The sequence below is a fragment of the Rhinatrema bivittatum genome, chromosome 6 (assembly GCF_901001135.1).
Source record: "Rhinatrema bivittatum chromosome 6, aRhiBiv1.1, whole genome shotgun sequence".
NCBI lineage: Eukaryota > Metazoa > Chordata > Amphibia > Gymnophiona > Rhinatrematidae > Rhinatrema > Rhinatrema bivittatum.
In genome coordinates, this window is record NC_042620.1 from 175,294,615 (window position 1) to 175,319,242 (window position 24,628).

At 43.9% G+C, this 24,628-nt stretch overlaps 1 protein-coding gene across 1 annotated transcript in view; it reads left to right on the forward strand.

The window, feature by feature from the left end:
* Positions 1 to 24,628, forward strand: part of TSPEAR (thrombospondin type laminin G domain and EAR repeats) — a 187,913-nt gene that overhangs the window by 144,576 nt on the left and 18,709 nt on the right. Inside the window, 1 exon segment of the mRNA XM_029606177.1 lies at positions 22,524 to 22,711. Within this exon segment, the coding sequence (XP_029462037.1) occupies positions 22,524 to 22,711 (188 nt within the window).

Below are 24,628 nucleotides of genomic sequence, written 5' to 3' on the forward strand. Positions count from 1 at the left end.
AAAAGAGACCAGGACCAACTGATTAGAAAAATACAAAGATCAGACAACAAAGGTAAAAATATATATCTATGTTTTGAGATGTTAGCAATTTAAATATAAGCAACACAACCGCTCTCTCAAAATTTATGGACAGGTAGGAGCCGTGTATAAAATCGTAATAATAAGAAGGCTAAAGTACCACAAATCACCGTGAATTATGTTTGTATCATTAAGTAAACCTCATACTTAGGCGTAGATGTGAATGCTATGCTGCATAATTTGGCATTATTTATCAGTAAAAAAACAACTAGTAGACCTGCATGCCTACAGCCCACCCATGTTAACCTTGTGACCACCCAAAAAATCAATTCTGGCTACGCCACTGCATCGGCCCCCAAGCTATTGCAGCAGACGGTAATCGGGAAAGGAGAGAGCAGCATGAGCCTCCCGCGATCGATGGAATTCTTCCTTCTTGGCCTGCGGGGGCTGGAGGAGCAGCTACCGTTTGTGCTCGGGGGGGGGGGGGGGGGGAGAGGAAGTGAGTGACAGAAAGAGAGAGAAGCAGCCAGCCAGCCTGTGTATAAGTGAGAGAATGTGTGTGATTGAGAGCCTGTGTGTAAGTGAGAGAATGTATTTGATCGAGAGTATGTGTGTGATTGAGAGAAACTGGTCAGAGAGCTGATGTATGTGTATATGTGAGAGACAATGAAAGTGACTGCTCAAGGAGATGACTGATGTGTATGTGAGAGTGTGAGACAGTCAGGGATGTGTGTGTGTGTGTGAGAGAGAGAAAAAGCATGGAAGTGAGAAATCTGGGTATGTGAGAAAGCATGGGAGTAAGAAGCCTGGTGTTGTGGGGGTGTATGTGAAAGAAAGCATGGGAGTGAGAAGCCTGATTATGTGAGAGAGAGCATGGGAGTGGGAAGCCTGTGTGTGTGCATGTATATGAGAGAGACTGGTTGGTAAGGTGACGGTGTGATTGGTGTGTATGTGAATGTGAGAGAGAGAGAATGTGATTCAGGGAATGAGAAGCCTATGCACATGGAGAGCGAGCATGGAAATGAGAGAGAGACTGGGTGTGTGTGTGTGTGTGTGTGTGTAACAGAGAAAGTGATTATGGGAATGAGAAGCCTGTGCATGTGAAGAGAGTGAGCATGGGAGTGAGAACCTGGGTGTGTGTGAGACACAGCATGGGAGGGAGAAGCCTGTGTATGTAAGACAGAACATGGAAGTGGGAAGCCTGTGTGTGTGTGTATGCATGAGAGAGATCAGGTGACGGGTGTGTGTGAGAGAGAGAAAGAAAGTGATTATGGGAATAAGAAGCCTGTGCATGTGAAGAGTGAGCATGGGAGTGAGAAACCTGGGAGTGTGTGAGATACAGCATGGGAGTGAGAAGCCTGTATATCTGAAAGAGAACATGGGAGTGGGAAGCCTGTGTGTGTGTATGCATGAGAGAGATCAGGTGACTGGTGTGTGTATGTGTGAGAGAAAGAAAGTGATTATGGGAATGAGAAGCCTGTGCATGTGGAGAGAACAAGCATGGGAGTGAGAGACTGGTGAGTGTATGTGAGAAAGAGAAAGTGATTATGAGAGTGAGAAGCCCATATATGTAAGTGGAACATGGGAGTGGGAAGCCTGTGTGTGTGTGTATGGCATGAGAGAAACTGTTCAGTAAGGTGACTGGTGTGTTTGTCAAAGACTGGGAGATGATTGGTGTGTGAGAGACAGAAACTGGTCATGGGGGCATGACTGGTATGGTGTGTGTGTGTGAGAGACATGGGCCCTAAGGAAGAGGACCATGAGTATAGAGCTTAGCCACTACTGCTGCTTCTGGTGTGTGCTACAGCCTGCATGGAAGAGGAGTAGGAGAGCTGCTGGAGGGGGTAAGTAAAGGTGGCTTTTTAAGTTTATTTTTCTTGATTGACTGCCATTTTAATTATTTAATATTATGTGATGTGTCTGCTTTTTTTGAAATATTTTATTGGTGTTTGGAGAATTTTTAATAGTTTTTATGAGTTTTTAATTGTTGGATGTTATTCTGTTCATAGTTGTTGTGAAACATTTATTCTGCTTATTAGTATAGTTTTACAATTATTTCTGTGTGGGGATCTATAGCTGCTTGCTAGTTCTGTTTTCCTAATAAGAGGTATATTGGTTTTTAGGGCCTGATTTAATATTTGTAGTGTTGCCTTTTCATAGATAGGGTTGTTCCTGTTTGAGTGTATTCCATAATACAGGTGTAACTGTGTGTGGATTAGTTTATGTGCATTACTACAGATCCTGGGAGTATGTTAGGTCGGTTCTGTGTCTGTTACAGAGATATTTTACTAGCATGTAAGTGTTTTATCAGTCTTATTTGTTGCATTTTCTCAAGATGACATGCATTGGTGGTAAACTGCTGTCTTTTCATAAGTAGGGCTATTGAGCCTGAAAGTAGAAGGAGTTTGAGTTGCTGTTACTGAGATGACACCAGAACCAGAATATCTTTTTAGTAGAGTGAGTAGAATGGGGAATGTCATAATTCTGCTTTACATCCATTATTGTGGATCAGGGGGGTTCCCGTGGATGCAAACTGTACATTTACATCTAGCCCTGTGACGATCATGGGTCAGTGTGTCACGCATGTGAGAACCATCTGTCAGGTGTGTCCCGACAGAAAAAAGGTTGAGAACCACTGCGTTAGAGAATAGCCACTGCCATTAGCAATGGTAACATGGAATAGACTTAGTTTTTGAGTACTTGCCAGGTTCTTATGGCCTGGATTGGCCACTGTTGGAAACAGGATGCTGGGCTTGATGGACTCTTGGTCTGACCCGGTATGGCATTTTCTTATGTTCTTATGCTCTTCACGCCACACTTGTTGCTGCTTTGACACTCTTGACAGCTTTGGAGGTTCATGCCATTGTTGTTGATGTCCTTTGTCCTACTTTTGGAGCCTTGAGGTGTTTCAGCCACTCTTGATGCTATTTTGCTCCTCTGATGGTGCCCTGCAAAACTCCTGCCACTACTGATATTCCTTGCCTCATTGTGGGTTAGTGCATTCCTCATGCCACCTTTGGTGCAACATTGACATATTCTTGATGCAGATGATTGCCTTCACATTCTGATGAGGTATACTCACCAGTTTTATTAAAAATTATTAGAGAAACCCAATTTAGGAGCCAAAAATAGTCTGCATTGCTTCTTCCCCCATTGACGATAATGATAAACAAAGGAACAAATGATAAACAAATGATAAACTGAATGAATGACTATGATCTAGCAAACAAGTGAATGAACCAAAAATATTTTTGACTCTGCACATGCCAAGTAGGCATACACATTTTTTCATATTTTAACCTTTATGAATTTTAACCACAGATTACAGTACATATTATGCCATCTTCTAAAATAGTCATTACTACAGACAACCAAAAGACTGAAGTCAATATGCATCATTTGTTATCTTTTTTGTACACAGTCTTTCCAGTAAAGAAAGTCCTAATTCTGATGTCTGGACTTTGGTGTTCCATAACTCTAATTAGAAAGCATCAGTGGCTCATCTTGAATGTAGGCACATATGGGGCAAGTGATTCATTCATTTGAGACTGAATTTTCTCTCCAAAAAATAAAAATAGCTTCTGCAACTACATAATGAGAGATTTGTTTTGGTCATATGCTTGAATAGTTGGAGAGGTCATGGAATATGCAGAGAAGCCTTCTGTTAATGTCACTATACTCTTTTGTCTCTCCACAAGGCAGAATGGACAAAAAAAAAAAAGCTTCTGTACCATAGCCAACGCTCAAATGACTTTTTTAGTTAATTAAAATTATTTTAATAGGAAAATACTCACGAGACAAAGTCTTTCCAGAGACATCCTGTTGAGCTGTACAGAGATAAGAAACAATAGCACAGTATAGTTAAAATGTACCTTTAATAAGAGTAAAACATATTTACTGTACCTAAATGTAACTTGCCTTGAGCTATCAATAAAATGGTGTGAGCTAAACACACAAAGAAAAAAAAAATATAGGTTCTTATTTAGAGCTGTTTATTGCCAATGCTAAACCAATGAGTGAATTTGTATCTGGCGCTAGCTCTGTTAGTGCCAGAACACAAGACAGATTTAGAACAGGTTGCAAATTGCAACCTTGTTGCAGTTCACTTCTTAGCTCTGCATCTTTATTTAAATATGACATCAAGGTAGAGAAATGCTAAATAGTTAATGTAATATATTCTGATTGAGCTGCTGTATAGCCAATCTGTATCATGAAATTTACAAGCATATTATACTGCAAGTAAGGGTTGTTAGAGGTACTGAATCTGTTCGAGGTACTGAATTGCATTTTTAAAAAGCAGAGGCAAGTTGGGTGCACTGGAGCTGAATCAGGAAGCTGAGTCAAAAGCAGAGAGAGCAGAAGAGGTGGCTGCAATGATAGTGATTTTTTAGGATGGGTAAGAAAGATCACAGTGAACAAAGGAGAGACACAGAAGACATCATAAAAGTATTTTTGGATTGATGATGAATCATTTTGTCTGTGAGAGGAGAAAATGATTGAAGGGTACAGATTTGCCTCTCACTTATAGCCCTATTCACAAAGATACATAGGGATGGTAACTTTGAAACAGCCGTGCGGACACACATGTTCATGCATATGCCAGCTCGCGCCAAAGGACATGGTCATATTATAATATACGCACCTATATGCGTACATAGTATAAAATAGGCAGTACACACATACATGTGGGTACAATTTTATATGGATGCGTGCATGTGCGCGCAAATGCGCCTCTACCACATAAGTGGGGCATTTTGTAGACATGTGCTGATGCAATTACCAATTTCCCCTGTCCATTCCCAGTTCGCTCAGATGAAGGACAGGACTTCCTAACCCCACTAGGCTAATTAGCCTCCCTTTCATTCTGTGAGTCCCAACTCTTAAACTCCCGCTTACGTGTTCAGCTTTTTTTTGTTTTAGAACTTGCATGGCATCCATGGCAGAAGTAAAGTTACGTGCTAGGGGACCCCGGCGAGTGCTTGTGTGCATAAATGTTTATGCACTGGTTTCATTCATAAATCCTGGAACACCGATGCCCTGCCCAGACAACACCTACCCCGTCCCTTTCTTCAAGAAAAAAATTGTGTGTATGTACCAGGAGATACATGAGTATGCAGGCATCTTTTAAAATCCGGACGGCGCACACAGGCCCAGTTTCTGCACGTATCTCCCTGCTTTGACATGTACCGGGCTTTTAAAACTCATCACGAAGGGTTCATGCACTGACGTCCACATTATTAATGAACAGGCAACATTGAAAATAATGGAGTCTGCTGTCAATAAATCCACATTTTGGCATGTTAGTTCTTAGTGCACCTTTGTGAATAGGGGTGTTAATTCTGGAATTGTTAAATTAAAATTTACCTATAGCCTAGCACAAGTGAAACTGACATCTCAAAACTCTGGTGTCCCTTCTCGCATTTTGCCTAGAGTCCACAAACTTTTAAAAGATACTAAAAGAATGACTTTACTCTGCTTTTATAAATAGCACCACAGAAAAATTTAACAGCTGCAATTGTGCCTCAGCTACTTCCCATATAATTAATTTGCACCTGGTTTGTAAATAGTCTTGGTGTAAGTTTTAATACCAGGGCTCATTAAGGCACTGTGTTTAGTGCTATCTCAGGGCACTTTTACACTTGTCACTGTAAATGAGCCCCACAGTCTTAAATCTTACACATGGATTGCAAACATCTTTAGGAAGATTCTTAAACACTACTGAAAAGGGCCAAAAAAATCCACTTCACCTGTGATTTCACCATTACAGATGGCCTGTCCTTGACACAACTATATCCCTGGAAACAGCCACAGTCAGACACTTGCAGTAAAACAATTCATTTACTTTTTACATATAGCCTGTTCATCCACAGAAAGCAACACTGTTCCATTCCCTGCAATACCAGGTCTTTCAGGAAGTTCAATCAGAAGAGTCAGATACAGGTTGATCCAAATCCTAGGGGGAAAACATCTTTTCTATCACTGTCCAAGCTGTTAAGTTTACATGGATTGCCCCAGACTGTATACATGGTTGGCCTCCACCTAAGTGTTAGCCCTCAGATTATCGAGACCCTCCTCAATCAAGCCATTGCCTCTTATGACATCTTCCTAGTCCTCTGAAGGCTACCTCCTTGGCAGTCTGCTCCCTTGATCTATTGAGTCTAATCAGTTCTAGGCATGTACATTAGTTTAAAATGAAATAGAAAAATGAAACAGAAAGGGGCAAATTATTTTCTTTTTGGGGGCCCTGAAACAAATTGAGGGGGCCCCATGAATTAAATGAATCCTATTCATTTCATTCATTTGACATTCACTGATTTTTATTGGCCTTTATAATCAATGGACTCATAGAAATCATAGGAAGAGCAACAGGTATACAATTAGAAATTGATACAAAATGTAAAACAGGCAGTAAGGAGTCCTGAGTAGGATGGTCATATTGTCAAGGAGACAACAGGGATGATGTATCTCAGTAAAGCAAATTTCCAATTGGACCTCTTGCAGAGCATCAAATATAGTGACCTGATCTTGAAGACTGAACATGTCAGAGTTTTGCTGTGCATGTATTCTGAAAACACTGGGGCAGATTTTAAAAGCCTTATGCGCACCGAGCCTATTTTGCCTAGGCCCGGCGACACGCGCTTGAAAAAAGGGGTGGTGGTGTGGGCGGTCTGGGGCAGGGCAGAGGGTGTGGCCAGAGGCCTCCGTAGAGCCTCAGGCCAGGGGATCGCACGCCAGCACTTGGCCGGCGCGTGCAACCTACGCCTGCCCAGAGGCAGGCACAACTTGCCAAACATTGGGGGCGGGGTTAGGTAGAGCTGGGGGGTGGGTTAGGGAGGGGGAGGTGGAAGGAAAGTTCCCTCTGAGACCGCTCCTTTTGCAGCAATGAAGACACATCAGGCAGGATTCGTGGTGAAGCGTGCTCCCGGGAAGTTCACCTCCCCTCCTCCTTCCCTGGGGCTCCTTTTATTGTACATAATTCCATAGCATAGCATAGCATGCAGATTTGTCATCACATCATTGGTTCTTTGCAAATACATATATCATTCATTCGCAGTTACAGCGTCATACCATAAATGTCCTTCCTGGCCCTTTGCTGACTACGCGTAAGCTGGCAGGCCGGGAGGGGAAAGGTCATAAACTGGACATTGAAGCAGTTTAAGATGTGTTAAACTAGCTGACTAAGTGTAAGAGGAAGTAGGCAACAGTTTGAGCTCTATTCCTGGTGCAGGCATGTCTGGTGCAAGTAGATTGTCAGACAGATTTCCTGTCTCAGCTAGTGGCAGGCTAAAGCTTACACAATTCTGCTGCCTTCAATGTAGGCCCGAGAAAGGGGAAGTTGGATGTGTTGATAGAGTTTAACCCCTGACATACTCTTTCAGCTATCAGGAGCCAAGCTCACAATCCCACAGCTCCGATTTTGGAGCAGCCTCGGAGGGAACAGGGAAAGCCATCAGGACTCCCCTAGGGCTCGGCGCACGCAAGGTGCACAAGTGTGCACCCCCTAGGTTTACTTTCCCAATCAATTTTTTTTCTGCTGCCCATTTTACAGTCTGTCTCTGTGCCAGTCAGTCACACAAAAGTGGAAAGCAGTTAGGTAGCGCTGTGTCTGAAGCTGTGTTTCAGATCAGGCTTGTATTGCTTACTGATCCTTTTTATTTTGTTTTGTGGTAAATGGAAACAAACTGTTGAGTTGCTTGCAGAGCTGGTACTGATTTTGTCTCTGCCTGGGCAGTGGGTAGTAGACATTGCTGGCAGTGAGCACAAGGGGAGCATTGAGGGCAGAGTGGAGCCTGAATCATACCAGGCTGTATTGGGAACCTGTAAATGTTAGAGAACAAGTGCCAGCAGTGTGTCACTCAGTGCAGCAGTGTCTCTGTGTTGCCCACACACATACATCAGCATGGCACTGACATAGTCAGTGGGCATTGCAATATCATTTCAAAATATTGCATAATTTTAATCCTCACATCCCAGTGACAGAATCTATACTGTCAGGGATAGGGAAAGGAAAAACAGCAAGAACCGAAAAGTAGTGCTGAATTAGGATGCTATTGACACTTTGGGAGCCAGTTTGCCACTTGACATGCCAAGACATTGCTTGTGTCCTCTTTTGGAACCTTGTGGTGTTCTTCCCATACGTGCTTTCTTCTTGGTTTGTTGTACTGGGCTGTTTTGTCTCCAGAAAAAACATTTGGAAAAAGTCATTAAAAGACATTTGTTTCACTACCAGGGCACAGAGGTACCTGTAACTTCCATAGTTCTTCCTTTCCTCCTAAAATCTCAAGAAACAAATCGGAAGCCGATCAATAATGCCGAAAAGCAGGACAGACTGTAGTGATCGGTGTAATCAGGATTCTTTATTGGTGTTAGCCCGACTCTGGCTGAGTTTTGCTCACGCAGGAGCTGCCTCAGGGCTACTGTACCAATGGTTGCTTGAATGATCTTATATGAATAATATGAGAACTTCACATTATATCAATTGGAATTATGGTAAGTTGACTCAACGTAGAGACAGTAACTTTGCAAATCAGAGTGTGAATGATGTTTAAAAAAAATAAATAAATAAATGAACGCCACTCTTAATTGATATGTGAAGTTCTCATATTATTCATATAAGATCATTCAAGCAACCATTGGTACAGTAGCCCCTGAGGCAGCTCCTGCGTGAGCGAAACTCGGCCAGAGTCGGGCTAACACCAATAAAGAATCCTGATTACACCGATCACTACAGTTTGTCCTCCTAAAATCTCAGCCTGGTTCTCCTACCCCCCCCATTGAGAATGATTGATTATACTGGGGTATTTCTTTCCAAAAATCCCTTATTCTGCAGGACAAAATAGAAGCATAAGTTAAAAAAAATGCTCAAGATGAATCATTTTGCTGTTCTGAATGTGATAAGTTAGAGTAGTGTGAGATATTTCATGCAAAACCAGAAAATCAGGAGATGGAACAGCCTGAGGTCAGCTAAATAATGAGGGAAATGGTTTATAAATAAAGCAGTCCTCACCACTTTCTAGGGAAACCACACCACATTCATTAGATAAACCATTGCCTTGAATGTGATATAATTTTCATTTGCAAAGCACATTCTATAAGCAAATCTAAACTCCACCCTGCACCTTGGGGTCTTTATGCCACTCAGCTTTACTTCCATGCCCAGGCCTTAGAATTCTCTTTGCCACACTGCCTTGATGTCAGACCCCAGACCTAACACCATGCTAATTGGGGCGGGGGGGGGGGGGGGAAGGGGGGTCAGTGTTGCTTTGCACCTCTCATGGTGCTTTGGAATCTTCAAGCCATTTTTTTGTGCTGCTTGGCCCCTTTCTCAGTGCCTACATTGGAGGATTTACTGTCACCTTTTCTGCTCTGTTCCGCCTTCATGCTGCCTGAGGATACTAATGTCACTTTTGGTGCCAGATTGCTACTTGAGATGCCATCAAGCGGTCATGGCACTGTTGCTGGTAAACTCTTCAAGAGTCTTGGGGTATTCTTCACACTTTTTCTGCTTCTTTATTCTTTCACATGAATTTGATGAAATTCTGCCATGCTGGTACCCCTTTATTTATTTATTTTTATTTAACAACATTTCTATACCGGTATTCGTGTGAACATCATATCGGTTTACATAAAACAAAAGATAGAAATTACATCGAACAAGGTAGGGGGGAACTGGGACAGGGAGGGAAGATAACTAGGGGGTGAGGCAGAGAGAGGTTAAAGTTAACAACTAAGGCATAACAATGAGGTCAACAACAAATGCAAGGTAATTAAATAGTTAAATAGTAAACTGAGAGTGCGTTACAGATAGGTAGACAAGGCAAGGCAAGGTGATCATATCCGAGTCAAAGCAGAAGGGGGGGGGGTGGGGGGAGAGGCTGGAGTGGGTCCTATTCTGGGTATGCCTGTTTAAATAGCCAGGTCTTTAATTTTTTTTTTTTAATTTTTGGGGCAGGGCTCAAGACGGAGGTTTGGAGGTAGTTTGTTCCAACAGGTGGGGCCCGCAATAGACAAGGCTCTGTCTCTTGTTGAGGAAAGGTGTGCTTTTTTGAGCGAGGATATTTGGAGCATACCCAAACGATTGGTTCGAGTGGGGTGGCTAGGTTGAGCGAGAGTGAAAGGTTCGCCTAGCCAGTTAGAGTTATGTGAATAGATGGATTTGTGAATGATGGTCAGTGTTTTGTGGAGGATACGGGAGGGAATGGGGAGCCAGTGTAGGTCTTTAAGGATAGGGGTGATGTGGTCTGATTTGCATGCATGGGCAATGATTCTTGCTGCCGTGTTCTGCAGCATTTGTAGGGGTCTGATGGTAGTGTAGGGGAGGCCAAGGAGGAGGGAATTACAGTAGTCGAGTCTAGATATGAGGGTTGACTGAATGACAGTGCGAAGATCTTGGGAGTGGAGAAGGGGGTTTAAGCTTTTTCATGACATTGAGTTTAAAAAATCCTTCCTTCAGTACTTTGTTAATGTGTTTTTTAAAGTTTAGGGATTGGTCAATTTGGACTCCTAGGTCTCGTGCGCAGAGTTGAGTGGCAATGGAGTTGAAAGTGCCGGCTTCAGGGTTTGATAGTTGGTTATGAGTAGTAGCTCTGTTTTTGAGGAATTCAGGGCTAGTTGGAGGGTTGAGAGGAGGTTGTTTATCGAGTTGAGGCATTTGTCCCAGAAATTGAGGGTGTCTATTAAGGAGCTTTGTATAGGGATGATGATTTGTACGTCATCGGCGTAGTTGAAAAATTTGAGCCCCAGATTGGTTAGGAGGTGGCAGAGGGGAAGGAGGTAAATATTAAATAGAGTAGATGAGAGGGAAGAGCCTTGTGGGACTCCTTGAGAAAAGGGGTGGTGGGGGGACTCTGCATTGCCGATTTTAACAGAAAATTTTCTGTTGGCTAGGTATGAGGCGAACCAGAGCAGGGCTGTACCAGAGATGCCAATCTCGGCGAGGTGGGAAAGCATGAGGTTGTGACTGATGGCATTGAATGTGGCGGAGATGTCAAGGAGTGCCAGAATGTAGCTTTGTCCTTGGCCCATGCCTAAGAGAAGGGTGTCTGAGAGGGCAAGGAGGAGGATTTCCGTGTTTAGATTTTTTTGAAAGCCAAACTGGGATGGGTGGAGGATATTGTTATCATCAAGGTAGTCCATGAGTTGAGTATTAACCACTTTTTCCATAATTTTGGCGATAAATGGAAGATTGGAAATGGGGCGGTAGTTCAAAGGGTCTTGGGGGTCCAGAGAGGGTTTTTTGATGAGGGGTTTGACAATTGCATGTTTCAGAGAGTCTGGGACTAAGCCCGAGGTTAGGGAACAATTGATAATGTCAGCTAAAGGTTTCGCTATGGCGTTGGGAATAGATAAGAGCGTTCTTGTGGGGATGGTGTCAGTGGGGTGAGAAGCTGGTTTAAGTTTTTTTAGGATCGATTCTATTTCCTTTGAAGAGGTAAGGTCAAGGGAGCTAAGATTGGTGTTGGTAGTGGTGGAGGTGATGGGTACGGAAAGGGGGTTGTTGGGGAATCTACGAAGGATGTTTGCTATTTTATTGTGGAAAAATAAGGGAAGCTCTTCACTTTTTTGGGGGGCTTCCTTGTCAGGGATGCTGGGGGGTGTAGGTTTCGTAAGGTCAGAGACAAAGGAGAATAGAGCTTTGGGGTTGTACATGTAATTGTGTATTTTGGCTGCAAAGAAATCTCGTTTCGCATTGAGAGTGGCAAGTCTGTAGGTGTGTAGGGAGGATTTGTATATGGCCGCTAGATGCGGGGAGGGGTTTTTGCGCCAGTTTCTTTCTTTCATACAGAGATTGGTTTTCATAGTTTTGAGTTCAGGTGTGTTTCAAGGGGGGTTTTTTGGGGTACAATGTGTTTCTTGGCTGATAAGGAGACATAGTTCATTGGCTATGTTAAGGGTGAGATTGTTCCAGGAGCTGAGGGCAGCTTCTGGGGAGGAACAGTTGAGATTCGGGAGGGATATGGAGAGGGCTGTTATGAGGTCCTCAGAAGTGCAGGGTTTTCTGTAGGTGAAAGTATGTCTGGGGGCTGGTGTTTCTAGGTTTTAGGGTGTTTATGGATAGATGGGTGTTGATGAGGACATGATCTGACCATGGTACGGGGGTGCAGGCAGGTGAGTTAGGTGCGGAGATGCTAGAGTTGATGAATATGAGGTCTAGAATATGACTGGCTTTGTGAGTGGGGTTTGCAATGATTTGTCTAAAGCCAATGGCTTGGAGCAAGTTGAGGAAGGTGTCGCATGAGGGGAATAGGTGGGTGGAGTCTACATGGAGGTTAAAATCTTCGAGTATGACTGCTGGGATTTCAATGTTTATGTTTTCTGAAATGAATTCTATTTACATATAGCTTATAATATTGAATCATGTATCTGAATAACTGCGGCACCCTCTGGTTAAAGTACCATCCATTTTGAATTTATTTATGTGCCTATTTGTAAACCGTTGTGATGGTATATCACTAAATGACGGTATAGAAAAGTTTTTAAATAAATAAATAAATAAAGGTGATAGGTCGTGCTCTAGTAGGCCTCGGGGTGTGTAGACCAGACAGATTTGGATTTCGGGTGATTTGAAGAGGCCCAGTTCATCTTTGGGAGGGTTTTTTATACTTATGTGTCTGAGATTGAAGTGCTTTCTTGCAGCAAGGAGGATGCCTTCTTTACAAAGCTGTGGACTACTCATGCCTCTTTTTGTGCCACTATCCAGTCTCGTCAGTATTTCCAGATACCTTAGAGTTTTTATCCTCTTCTGTTGAACTTTTCTCACAAGTTTTAAGACAATTGATTAGAAAACTCCTATTCTGGAGCACTAGGGATGTGAATCGTGTGCCCGATCGTCTTAACGATCAAAATCATCTGGCAGGAGAAGAAAATTGTGTTTGGCACGATTTTTTAGTAAAAAATTCGGTTTTTCCGATTAGTGCGCACTAACGGGAGTTAGTACGCGCTAACAGGGAGTTAGTGCGCGCTAACAGGAAGTTAGTGCGCACTAACCATTGTTAGTGCGCACTAACAGAAAATGATACAATTTGACACTTTTCAGGGCAGTTAAGGTCAGTTTAGGAATGAATATGTATTCCTATTGGCTGCCCTCTTATTTATTGATGTTACCAAGGTTCCCACTGGCAATATATGGGGGATGGGAAATGGAAACGGTTGGTAGCTTGACAAAAAAGTAATGTGATCAGTCAATGTGACTAGAACTTGTGACCTATCCCTGATACCGGGAGTGTTGTGATCTTCCTGCATGCAGTGCCATATCCCTGATACCGGCAGTGTTGTGATCTTCCTGCAGGCAGTGCCCTATCCCTGATACCGGGTGTGTTGTGATCTTCCTGCACGCAGTGCCCTATCCCTGATACCGAGAGTGTTGTGATCTTCCTGCACGCAGTGCCCTATCCTGGTTACCGGGGGTGTTGTGATCTTCCTGCACGCAGTGCCCTATCCCTGTTACTGGGGCTGTTGTGATCTTCCTGCACACAGTACCCTATCCCTGATACCGGGAGTGTTGTGATCTTCCTGCATGCAGTGCCCTATCCCTGATACCGGGGGTGTTGTGATCTTCCTGCACTCAGTGCCATATCCCTGATACTGGGAGTGTTGTGATCTTCCTGCACACAGTGCCCTACCCTGATACCGGGAGTATTGTGATCTTCCTGCATGCAGTGCCCTAACCCTGATACCGGGGGTGTTGTGATCTTCCTGCATGCAGTGCCCTATCCCTGATACAGGGGGTGTTGTGATCTTCCTGCACGCAGTGCCGTATCCCTGATACTGGGAGTGTTGTGATCTTCCTGCACACAGTGCCCTATCCCTTATACCGGGGGTGTTGTGATCTTCCTGCATGCAGTGCCCTATCCCTGATACTGGGGGTGTTGTGATCTTCCTGCATGCAGTGCCCTATCCCTGATACTGGGAGTGTTGTGATCTTCCTGCATGCAGTGCCCTGTGCAGGATCTCGAGAGCTGTGATCTTCTTCCTTGCAATGCCCTATCCCTGATACCAGGAGTGTTGTGATCTTCCTGCATACAGTGCCCTATCCCTGATACCGGGAGTGATGTGATCTTCCTCTCTGCACTGCCCTGTGCAGGATCTCGAGAGCTGTGATCTTCTAACTTGCAATGCCCTATCCCTGATACCGGGAGTGTTGTGATCTTCCTGCATGCAGTGCCCTATCCCTGATACCCGTTAGTGCACGCTAACAAAAAAACCAATTTTTCACGATAAATCAGGGAAATTTCTATTGTATCGCACTCTTTACCAATTAATGACGATTTAAACCTTATCGGGACAATAATCTAAATCGTTGAAAAACGATTCACATCCCTAATGCTTTCTACTTGCTATACCTTAGTAGCCTCTTTAGTTAAGAAGTATATAAGAAGTATATAAACATGTTAACATTTCACGTGGTCTTCACTTCTTTTTTAACTCCACTAGGCTGAGTTGTAAGTTTGGATGTACAACATTAAGTTAAGTTTCGGAAAAGTTGCACACAACAAAATTTTTGCGCACATAGCATGTCAGAAATTAGAGGGAACATTGCTCCCAGCTGAGCGCGTTCCTTAAGTGCCAATCAGGGGATCCACTCAAACTTAAACCATGGGCCAGGATAGACTCTCCTGCAAGTCATCAGCTTCCCCTTCACATTAGGGCATGGCAGAAGGGACGTAGCGAGTTCAAGGACCTCTCTCCCTTTATGCAGCTGTTATTTCAAATATGGGAAAAGTGGAAAACTAGACTGGTAGGAGATAAAGGGGTATATCATTTAACATCCTTTCTGTATGACAAATCATTTCCACCGGGTACTGAACCAAGATAATTTGAAAAGAATTTGAAAAGAAGTTGGCTGTAGAGGCAAAAACTCACAGTAAAAACTTTTTTAAATATATCCGAAGCAGAAAGCCTGTGAGGGAGTCAGTTGGACCGTTAGATGATCGAGGGGTTAAAGGGGCACTTAGAGAAGATAAGGCCATCGCGGAAAGATTAAATGATTTCTTTGTTTCGGTGTTTACTGAAGAGGATGTTGGGGAGGTACCCGTAATGGTGAAGGTTTTCATGGGTAATGATTCAGATGGACTGAATCAAATCACGGTGAACCTAGAAGATGTGGTAGGCCTGATTGACAAACTGAAGAGTAGTAAATCACCTGGACCGGATGGTATACACCCCAGAGTTCTGAAGGAACTAAAAAATGAAATTTCAGACCTATTAGTAAAAATTTGTAACTTATCATTAAAATCATCCATTGTACCTGAAGACTGGAGGATAGCAAATGTAACCCCAATATTTAAAAAGGGCTCCAGGGGCGATCCGGGAAACTACAGACAGGTTAGCCTGAATTCAGTGCCAGGAAAAATAGTGGAAAGTGTTCTAAACATCAAAATCACAGAACAAATAGAAAGACATGGTTTAATGGAACAAAGTCAGCATGGCTTTACCCAGGGCAAGTCTTGCCTCACAAATCTGCTTCACTTTTTTGAAGGAGTTAATAAACATGTGGATAAAGGTGAACCGGTAGATAAAGTATACTTGGATTTTCAGAAGGCATTTGACAAAGTTCCTCATGAGAGGCTTCTAGGAAAAGTAAAAAGTCATGGGATAGGTGGCGATGTCCTTTCATGGATTGCAAACTGGCTAAAAGACAGGAAACAGAGAGTAGGATTAAATGGGCAATTTTCTCAGTGGAAGGGAGTGGATAGTGGAGTGCCTCAGGGATCTGTATTGGGACCCTTACTGTTCAATATATTTATAAATGATCTGGAAAGAAATACGACGAGTGAGATAATCAAATTTGCAGATGACACAAAATTGTTCAGAGTAGTTAAATCACAAGCAGATTGTGATAAATTGCAGGAAGACCTTGTGAGACTGTAAAATTGGGCATCCAAATGGCAGATGAAATTTAATGTGGATAAGTGCAAGGTGATGCATATAGGGAAAAATAACACATGCTATAATTACACAATGTTGGGTTCCATATTAGGTGCTACAACCCAATAAAGAGATCTAGGTGTCATAGTGGATAACACATTGAAATTGTCGGTGCAGTGTGCTGCGGCAGTCAAAAAAGCAAACAGAATGTTAGGAATTATTAGAAAAGGAATGGTGAATAAAACGGAAAATGTCATAATGCCTCTGTATCGCTCCATGGTGAGACCGCACCTTGAATACTGTGTACAATTCTGGTCGCCGCATCTCAAAAAAGATATAATTGCGATGGAGAAGGTACAGAGAAGAGCTACCAAAATGATAAGGGGAATGGAACAACTCCCCTATGAGGAAAGACTAAAGAGGTTAGGACTTTTCAGCTTGGAGAAGAGACGACTGAGGGGGGATATGATAGAGGTTTTTAAAATAATGAGAGGTCTAGAACGGGTAGATGTGAATCGGTTATTTACTCTTTCGAATAGTAGAAAGACTAGGGGGCATTCCATGAAGTTAGCATGGGGCACATTTAAAACTAATCGGAGAAAGTTCTTTTTTACTCAACGCACAATTAAACTCTGGAATTTGTTGCCAGAGAATGTGGTTAGTGCAGTTAGTATAGCTGTGTTTAAAAAAGGATTGGATAAGTTCTTGGAGGAGAAGTCCATTACCTGCTATTAAGTTCACTTAGAGAATAGCCACTGCCATTAGCAATGGTTACATGGAATAGACTTAGGGGCGGATTTTCAGAGCCCTGCTCGCCTAAATCCGTCCAAATCTGGACGGATTTAGGCGTGCAGGGCCCTGCGCGCCGGTGAGCCTATTTTACATAGGCCTACCGGCGCGCGCAGAGCCCCGGGACTCGCGTAAGTCCCGGGGTTCTCCGAGGGGGGCGTGTCGGGGGCGTGTCGGGGGCGGGCCCGGTCGTCGCGGAGTTTAGGGGGCGTGTCGGCAGCTTTTTGGGGGCGGGTATGGGGGCGTGGCTATGGCCCGGGGCGGTCCGGGGGTGTGGCCGCGCCCTCCGTACCCGCCCCCAGGTCGCGTCCCGGCGCGCAAGAGGCCCGCTGGCGCGCGGGGATTTACGCCTCCCTCTGGGAGGCGTAAATCCCCCGACAAAGGTAAGGGGGGGGTTTAGACAGGGCCGGGCGGGTGGGTTAGGTAGGGGAAGGTAGAGGAAGGTGAGGGGAGGGCAAAAGGAAGTTCCCTCCGAGGCTGCTCCGATTTCGGAGCGGCCTCAGAGGGAATGGGGGTATGCTGCGCGGCTCGGCGCGCGCCGGCTATACAAAATCAATAGCCTTGCGCGCGCCGATCCAGGTTTTTAGCAGATACGCGCGGCTCCGCGCGTATCTACTAAAATCCAGCTTACTTTTGCTTGCGCCTGATGCGCCAGCAAAAGTAGGCCAATTCGCGCTATTTGAAAATCTACCCCTTAGTTTTTGGGTACTTGCCAGGTTCTTATGGCCTGGATTGGCCACTGTTGGAAACAGGATGCTGGGCTTGATGGACCCTTGGTCTGACCCAGTATGGCATTTTCTTATGTTCTTATGTTCTTAAGTGTAGTTACCAGATGGGGAACTCAAGGCCTCTATAAATGGGAACAATTGTGGGATAGACAGAAACGTTTACCCTTTTCAGATTTACAGCGCCTCTACTGCTGGAAAGGGTGCGGACAAATTGGGACTTTCCTGCACATGTGGTGGGATTGTCCGAAGGTGTCAGAGTTGTGGGAGGATGTCCGAGACTTTATTCACCAGGCGGCAGGATTAACTATACCTGCAGATCCAAAGTATGTTTATTACTAGCTCTAAACCTGTGTTAAGATGGATACAACAGGTCTTCTCTGCTGCCACATGCCAAATTGCTCTCTGGTGGCGCAAGGCTGACGCGCCATCCTTGACCCACTTTCTGTCCTGGTTGGAAACAGTATTTTATATGGGGAGGTTAACAGCTATCGGATGTGACTGCTTTCATAGTTTTGAAAAAGTGTGGCAGCCTTACCTAACCTGGAAAGAGAGGGGCCAGTCAAACACCGTGGGCTAGAGATACGTAGCATGCCTTACCACGCTGCTCACCACTTCCCTCTGATCGTGGTTCCTCGGGACTTTATCTTTGAGGAAGCGGGGTCTCTGCACGTTGAGAAAGGGTTATCATTTGTTGTTGCGTTCTGGTAACACACAGCTCTTAATCTTATTCTTCTGTCCACCTTTAGTGGCGGGGTTTGCAGTTTAACGGGGGGGGGGGGGGGGGAGGAGGGGAAGAAATAGGGGGGAAAAATATTTGAACCCGGGTTGTAGACTAAATGGAAAAATTGACACAGCATCCCTTTTTTTTATCATACGCTACTTTATTGCATTCAGTTTTAGCAATCCACCTCCTCATTGTTGTAATGTACCGTACGTTCTTTTACACTTTGCTCTCACTCTTACTTATCGGTTATCCATGATGCACGACAGGTTTACATGCAGGACATGTATTATGTTAATACTATTTGCTGATTATATCAGGTTGTCTTATCAATAAAGGACAAAGGGAAGGGCATCCTGGATGGAAGTGGCCTGGGAGCGGGACAGACACGTGAGAAAGTGAATAGGGAGCATCTTTCATGGGAATGGGAGGTTAGAGCAGAAGGGGTGAAAGTGAGGGAAGGCTCACATGGAGACAGGGGCAAGAGGAAGTATGGGAGGGGTAAGAGGAGTGGGGGCAGGGGAGCCGAGGGATCAGCACATGGAAGGGAACAGGGTGTTGTTAAGTGGAGGAGGAGAACGCTTGGGATAGGAGGGGGTTACAAATGAGGGAGGGAAAGGGGTGAGGTCACTCAGTCCTCTTGATGGCTCATTTCTTAATTTGATCTGTTAAAGAAAGGTTCAGACTTTAAAATGTGTAAGGCCCCAATGCACATCGCCATTTTATACAGTTAGGACAATAATGAAAGCCATTTCCGGGGGTAAAGCGCTCTTTTATCCACAGAAATGGGCTGTTTGATTATTGTCCATTCTCTACACCAGTAAAAGTAGGAGCATACAACAAGGCATGCTTTCCCTGTGTAATTTTGCAAATATTTCTGGTTTGGGGTTAGGATAGAGTAGGGAACTATATGCAGAGTAGGGATGTGAATCGTTTTTCGACGATTAAAATTATCGTCCGATAATTTTAATATCGTCTTAAACCGTTATGGAACACAATACAATAGAGATTCTAACGATTTATCCTTATAAATCGTTAGAATCGTGAGCCGGCACATTAAAACCTCCTAAAACCCACCCCCAACCCTTTAAATTAAATCTCCCACCCTCCCGAACCCCCCCAAAATGACTTAAATAACCTGGGTGTCCAGCGGCGGTCCAGAACGGCAGCGGTCCGGAACGGGCTCCTGCTATTGAATCTTGTTGTCTTCAGCCGGCGCCATTTTCCAAAATGGCGCCGAAAAATGGCGGCGGCCATAGAACAACACGATTCCACGGCAGGAGGTCCTTCCGGACCCCCGCTGGACTTTTGGCAAGTCTTGTGGGGGTCAGGAGGCCCCCCCAAGCTGGCCAAAAGTTCCTGGAGGTCCAGCGGGGGTCAGGGAACGATTTCCCACCGTGAATCGTTTTCCGTACGGAAAATGGCGCCGGCAGGAGATCGACTGCAGGAGGTCGTTCAGCGAGGGTTCCGGCGCCTCGCTGGGAGGTCATGTTGACAAGCAAGAGGAGATGGACGTCCTTGGGGCCTGCTTCAACCTTTGCCAGTACCAGATGAGCCCTAGACTCACATTGCAACAGATTTTGTGGTGGACTTGCCACTTTCTGGAGGTAACAATACCATCTGGGTTACAGTGGATCGATTTTCGAAGATGGCTCACTTCGTTGCCACTTATCTGGATAAGTTCAAATGTATCCATATAAGTAGCAGCAAAGGTGGTTCTTAGCTAAAAAATTTGTAATTTAGCTGGATAAGTGTGTGCATGTGATATACATGTGTATTTGAACATCTAATTTTAAATGGCTACACAAACAGATTATACACTCATTATTTGGGTACATTTACCCCCATAAATCGGCTTTTACACAAATAAATCAGGGGATTTTATAACATGCATGCAGCAATGAAATTATCAGCATCACCTATTATTCTACCAGTTCACCCAGTCAAACTTCAGGTCATAAAGACCTTCCTGGCTTTTCAGCCAGACCTTGCATATAGTCATTTTTTCACTTACACCAGATAGATACTGGGGTAGATTTTAAAAGATGTGCGGTTTCCAGTGAGTGCAAATGGATGCGATGATTTTAGGCTTGAACTTCAGAATATACGCAGATAATATCCAGTTTTTGTTCCCAATTAAAGCATCGATAATTTAAGCTCTTTAAGAACTAGAAATGTATACAGACGCTATCCAGAAATGGCTTTCTCATAATAGGGTAGCTTTAAATATTAAAAAGACTAAAACCATTCTGATATGCAGACATACAGTTATGGAGAAAATTCCTAGTTTTCATTTAGATAGCCAAGAGACTGAACTTTCCTCCATTGTAAGAGACGTGGGTGTCTTACTTGATACGAGATTCTTAATGAAAAATCACATCCACAATTTAAAATTGGATAGTATAAACTTAGAATTCTGCAAAAGCTGAAACCTTTCCTTGATATGGATGACTTTAGGTTGGTTTTGCAACTATCTTTTTGCAGGCTTAGATTACTGCAATTCACACTGGGCTGGATTTTAATAGCTATGTGCGGGCATAGATTTGTGCGTGCAACCCGGCGCGCACAAATCTACGCCCGATTTTATAACATGCGTGTGCAGCTGCGCTCATGTTATAAAATCCGGGGTTGGCACGCGCAAGGGGTTCACACTTGTGCACGCCGAGCCCTAGGGGAGCCCCGATGGCTTTCCCCATTCCCTCCGCTCCCCCCACCTTCCCCTCCCTTCCCCTATCTAACCCACTCCCCAGCCCTACCTAAATCTCCCCCTACCTTTCTTTTGCTATTCTTGCGCACGCTGGCCGGCTGCCGGCAAGCGATCCTCTGACACGGCCGCTGTGCCAGAGGCCTTGGTCCCGCCCCTAGACCAGCGCCCCGCCTCCCCCTTCCTGCCCCTTTTTCAAAGCCCTGGGACATACGCGTGCCCCAGGGCTTGTGCTCATCGCCGGACCTATGCAAAATAGGCTCAGCGAGCGTAACCCCCCTGCGCGTAAATCCAGCCAGATTTACGTGCGCAGGGCTTTTAAAATCTGCCCCTATGTCTTGGAGTACTAGTGACTACAATCAGTTCTCTCCAGTTACTGCAGAACTCGGCTGTGAGAGTCCTTACAGCAGACGTATGATCATATAACCCCTGTATTGGCTGAATTGCATTGACTACCTATGCCTTACAGAATACAGTACAATAGTTCATGTTTTCATAATATTTCCAGTAATTCATTTTCCTGGTTAAGTAAAAGATTGCATGTACATACTCCACAAAGTAATCTGCATTCACCTAACAAAGGACTGTTAGATGTTCCTACAATTCAACAAGCATATCCGGGTGAGGTGAGGGACAGAGCTGTTTCAGTAGCGCAGGATTTATCTTATTGAACTCCATGACTGAAACATAAAGGGGTAGAGTTTCAAAAATATGCGTGGGCATACGTGTGTGCACGCTACCCGGTGCGCACATATGTACGCCCGATTTCATAACATATGCGCAAGCACGCACATGTTGTAAAATTGGGGGTCAGAGCACGCAAGGGGGTGCACAATTGTGTACACTGTACACGCTGATGTCCACGGGCTTCCCCCGTTCCCTCCCCCCTAAACTAACCTTTCCACCCCTTCCCCTAACCTATCCCCCCCAGCCCTATCCTAATACCCCCAAAATTTTAATTCACCTTTTGCGCCTGCCTAGAGGCAAGCGCAGGTTGCGTGCGCTGGAAGCCTGCCGGCACGCGATCCTCCGACACAGTGGCAAATGGCCGCTGTGCCAGATGCCTCTGGCCCCGCCCCCTCCCCACCCTCGGTCCACCCCTTTTGTAAAGCCCCGGGACTTAGATGCGTCCTGGAGCTTTACGTGCGTCACCGAGCCTTTATAAAATAGGCCTAACACGCGTAACCCCCCCTACGCGCTTAAATCCCCTGGATTTACCTGCGTAGGGCTTTTAAAATCAGCCCCAAAGGCTTGTACCTGATATAAAATCATTTATGAAAGAATTAAAAACCTGATTATTTCATCAGGCTTTTAAAAATTTAATCATGGGAACTTAAGTCTATATATAGCAAGATATGACTCTTGATTAACATATTTCCCAAAGGCACTATTGTACTGTTGATATAATGTTTTTATATTCTTTCATGTTTGTTGTATTTTAACTATAATTTTGTATATGTTTTAATTGTAAACCATCTTAGTCTATACTTAGGCAGTACATAAGTATGGTAATTTCAAAGTCAAATTAAATAAATAGATAGATACCTTGGTAATTTGGACTTTTATAACATGGCAACCTGGATTGGTCAATCTGCTATTATTTACTGTGCTACTATGCTTTTACTATATTGTTTTTCACCTTCAGGACTTACGTTCATGTTCTCAGTAATATTATTTCCTCTTCACTTGGTTCTAGACATTTGGTGCTGCAGACTGGGAAGTTTTTCAGATTGGAGATAGAATTTTTCTTGCTGTTGCCAACAGTCACAGCTATGATCCTGGGACTTTACTGCTGAACAACTCCTACGCTATCAACTCAACCATCTATGAACTGAATATTACAGCTCAAATGTTTGTCAAGTTCCAGGATGTCCTCACCTTCAGGTACCATCCACATCTTATGCTTTACAATAAGCTGAGAATCCAAAATTCACTTGTAATGTAAATGTTCTGACAATTCTAAATGTGATAAAAAGGGACATATCATTCAATTTTTCCATCAAGTGTTTTCTCATAATTCACCAAAAGATTAAAACAATATGTAGGGCCTATGTCATCAAGGTCTTTTTCCACAGACAAGGAATGGGAGAAAAGCCTTAGTGAATCAGGCTCTTAATTTGGAATTATTACTCTCTTGTATTTTTCCCCATTCCTAAAGTTAAATAACTGAAGACTTTTAAATATTCCTCTTACATAGCCATTCTTTTCATTCTGGATCAAATCAAAGGAAGGCACTGATGTGGTGACCACTGTGTGAAGTCTGTGCTGTATTCAGCAGGCTGTCAGGTTGATGCAATATCGACATGCGTTAAATGGGTGCTCATGATTGATCACCCGCTCCCTTAATGTGCGCCGATCCACTTCTTCTGAGTGCCTGATTTAATATTTAAATTGGGTACCGTGGTAAAAAGGATGCGCTAGGGGAAATTGTGTGCTCCAGTGCCTCCTCAGCAGCAGGCACCTGGGAGAGGTGGCGATAGCCAGTTAGCAAAATGGACGCTCAATTTTATGAGCATCCGTTTTCCTAGCCTGTGCACAGCCATCGGTTAGGAAAATGGATGGTCGTTAATTGAGCGTCCCTTTTCCTAAGCTGACCGCCGGCACATTTTTTTTTTTTTGATAAATTCTCCTAATTTTGGTTCTATCTCAACAATATTAAGGTATCTTAATACCTTAATATTGGTATCTCCAAGCTATATATATATATCTATATATCTTGGAGATATATATAAGGTATCTCCAAGCTACCTTATTTTCAAAAATCGATTACTGCAACTCCCTCCTACTAGGCTCCCCGCTTCCACCACGAGACCATTACAGATGCTCCAGAACGCCGCCGCAAGGATACTAACCAACTCTAAACGAGGAGATCACATCACCCCCATCCTACAGAATCTGCATTGGCTTCCCATTAATTTCAGAATCCTTCACAAAGCCCTCACCATCATACACAAATCCATCCATAACCAGTCCTCACTGGTACTAGATATCCCACTTCGTCTACACACTTCCACAAGACCTATCAGAGCAGTGTACAAAGATACCCTTCAAGCTCCACCCACCAAGTCCTCTCACCACGCTTCCACAAGGAAATGTGTTTTCTCCACAGCTGGTCCTTCACAATGGAATGCACTACCCCCAGACCTACGCCAAGAACAATGCCCACTGACTTTCAAGAAAAAACTTAAGACTTGGCTTTTTAAGCAAGCTTTTCCCAAAAATGACTATATAATTGTAGTTTGTCACTTTCCCGCTACCCCCCCCCCCCCTTTCCATCCTCCCTACCCTCCTGTCAACCCCCTTACACTGTCTTATTGCTATTGTGGTTACATCGTTTCATATTGCTTTATATTGCTATAATATATTGTTATATTTTTTATTCTGCCCTCATCCCTCGGTCCCAAGTAGCCCTTCTCGCCTGTTCCCCTGTTCCCCTCTTCTTCTCCCCACCCTAGTCTTCGGTTCATAACGCTCTAAATGGTTCGGCAAAAATGCTAATACCTTGTTACCGTCCAAGTTTTTACCCCCTGTTCAATGTACTTCTCCTATGTTTGATGTAAACCGATGTGATATGACTGGTCATGAACGTCGGTATAGAAAAAGAATAAATAAATAAATAAATAATATTAAGTCAGAGGAATCTAAATAAAATAGAACAGTAAAGCAGTATTTTCTGCTTTTCTGCAATTTTTTTGGGCTTCTCAAGAATTAATGCCTGCTCTAGGCAGGCATACATTTTTGCAGGTTAAAATGTGTGCGTCAGCTGCACATTTTTTTTGCATCGGGGAAAATAGGTAATAG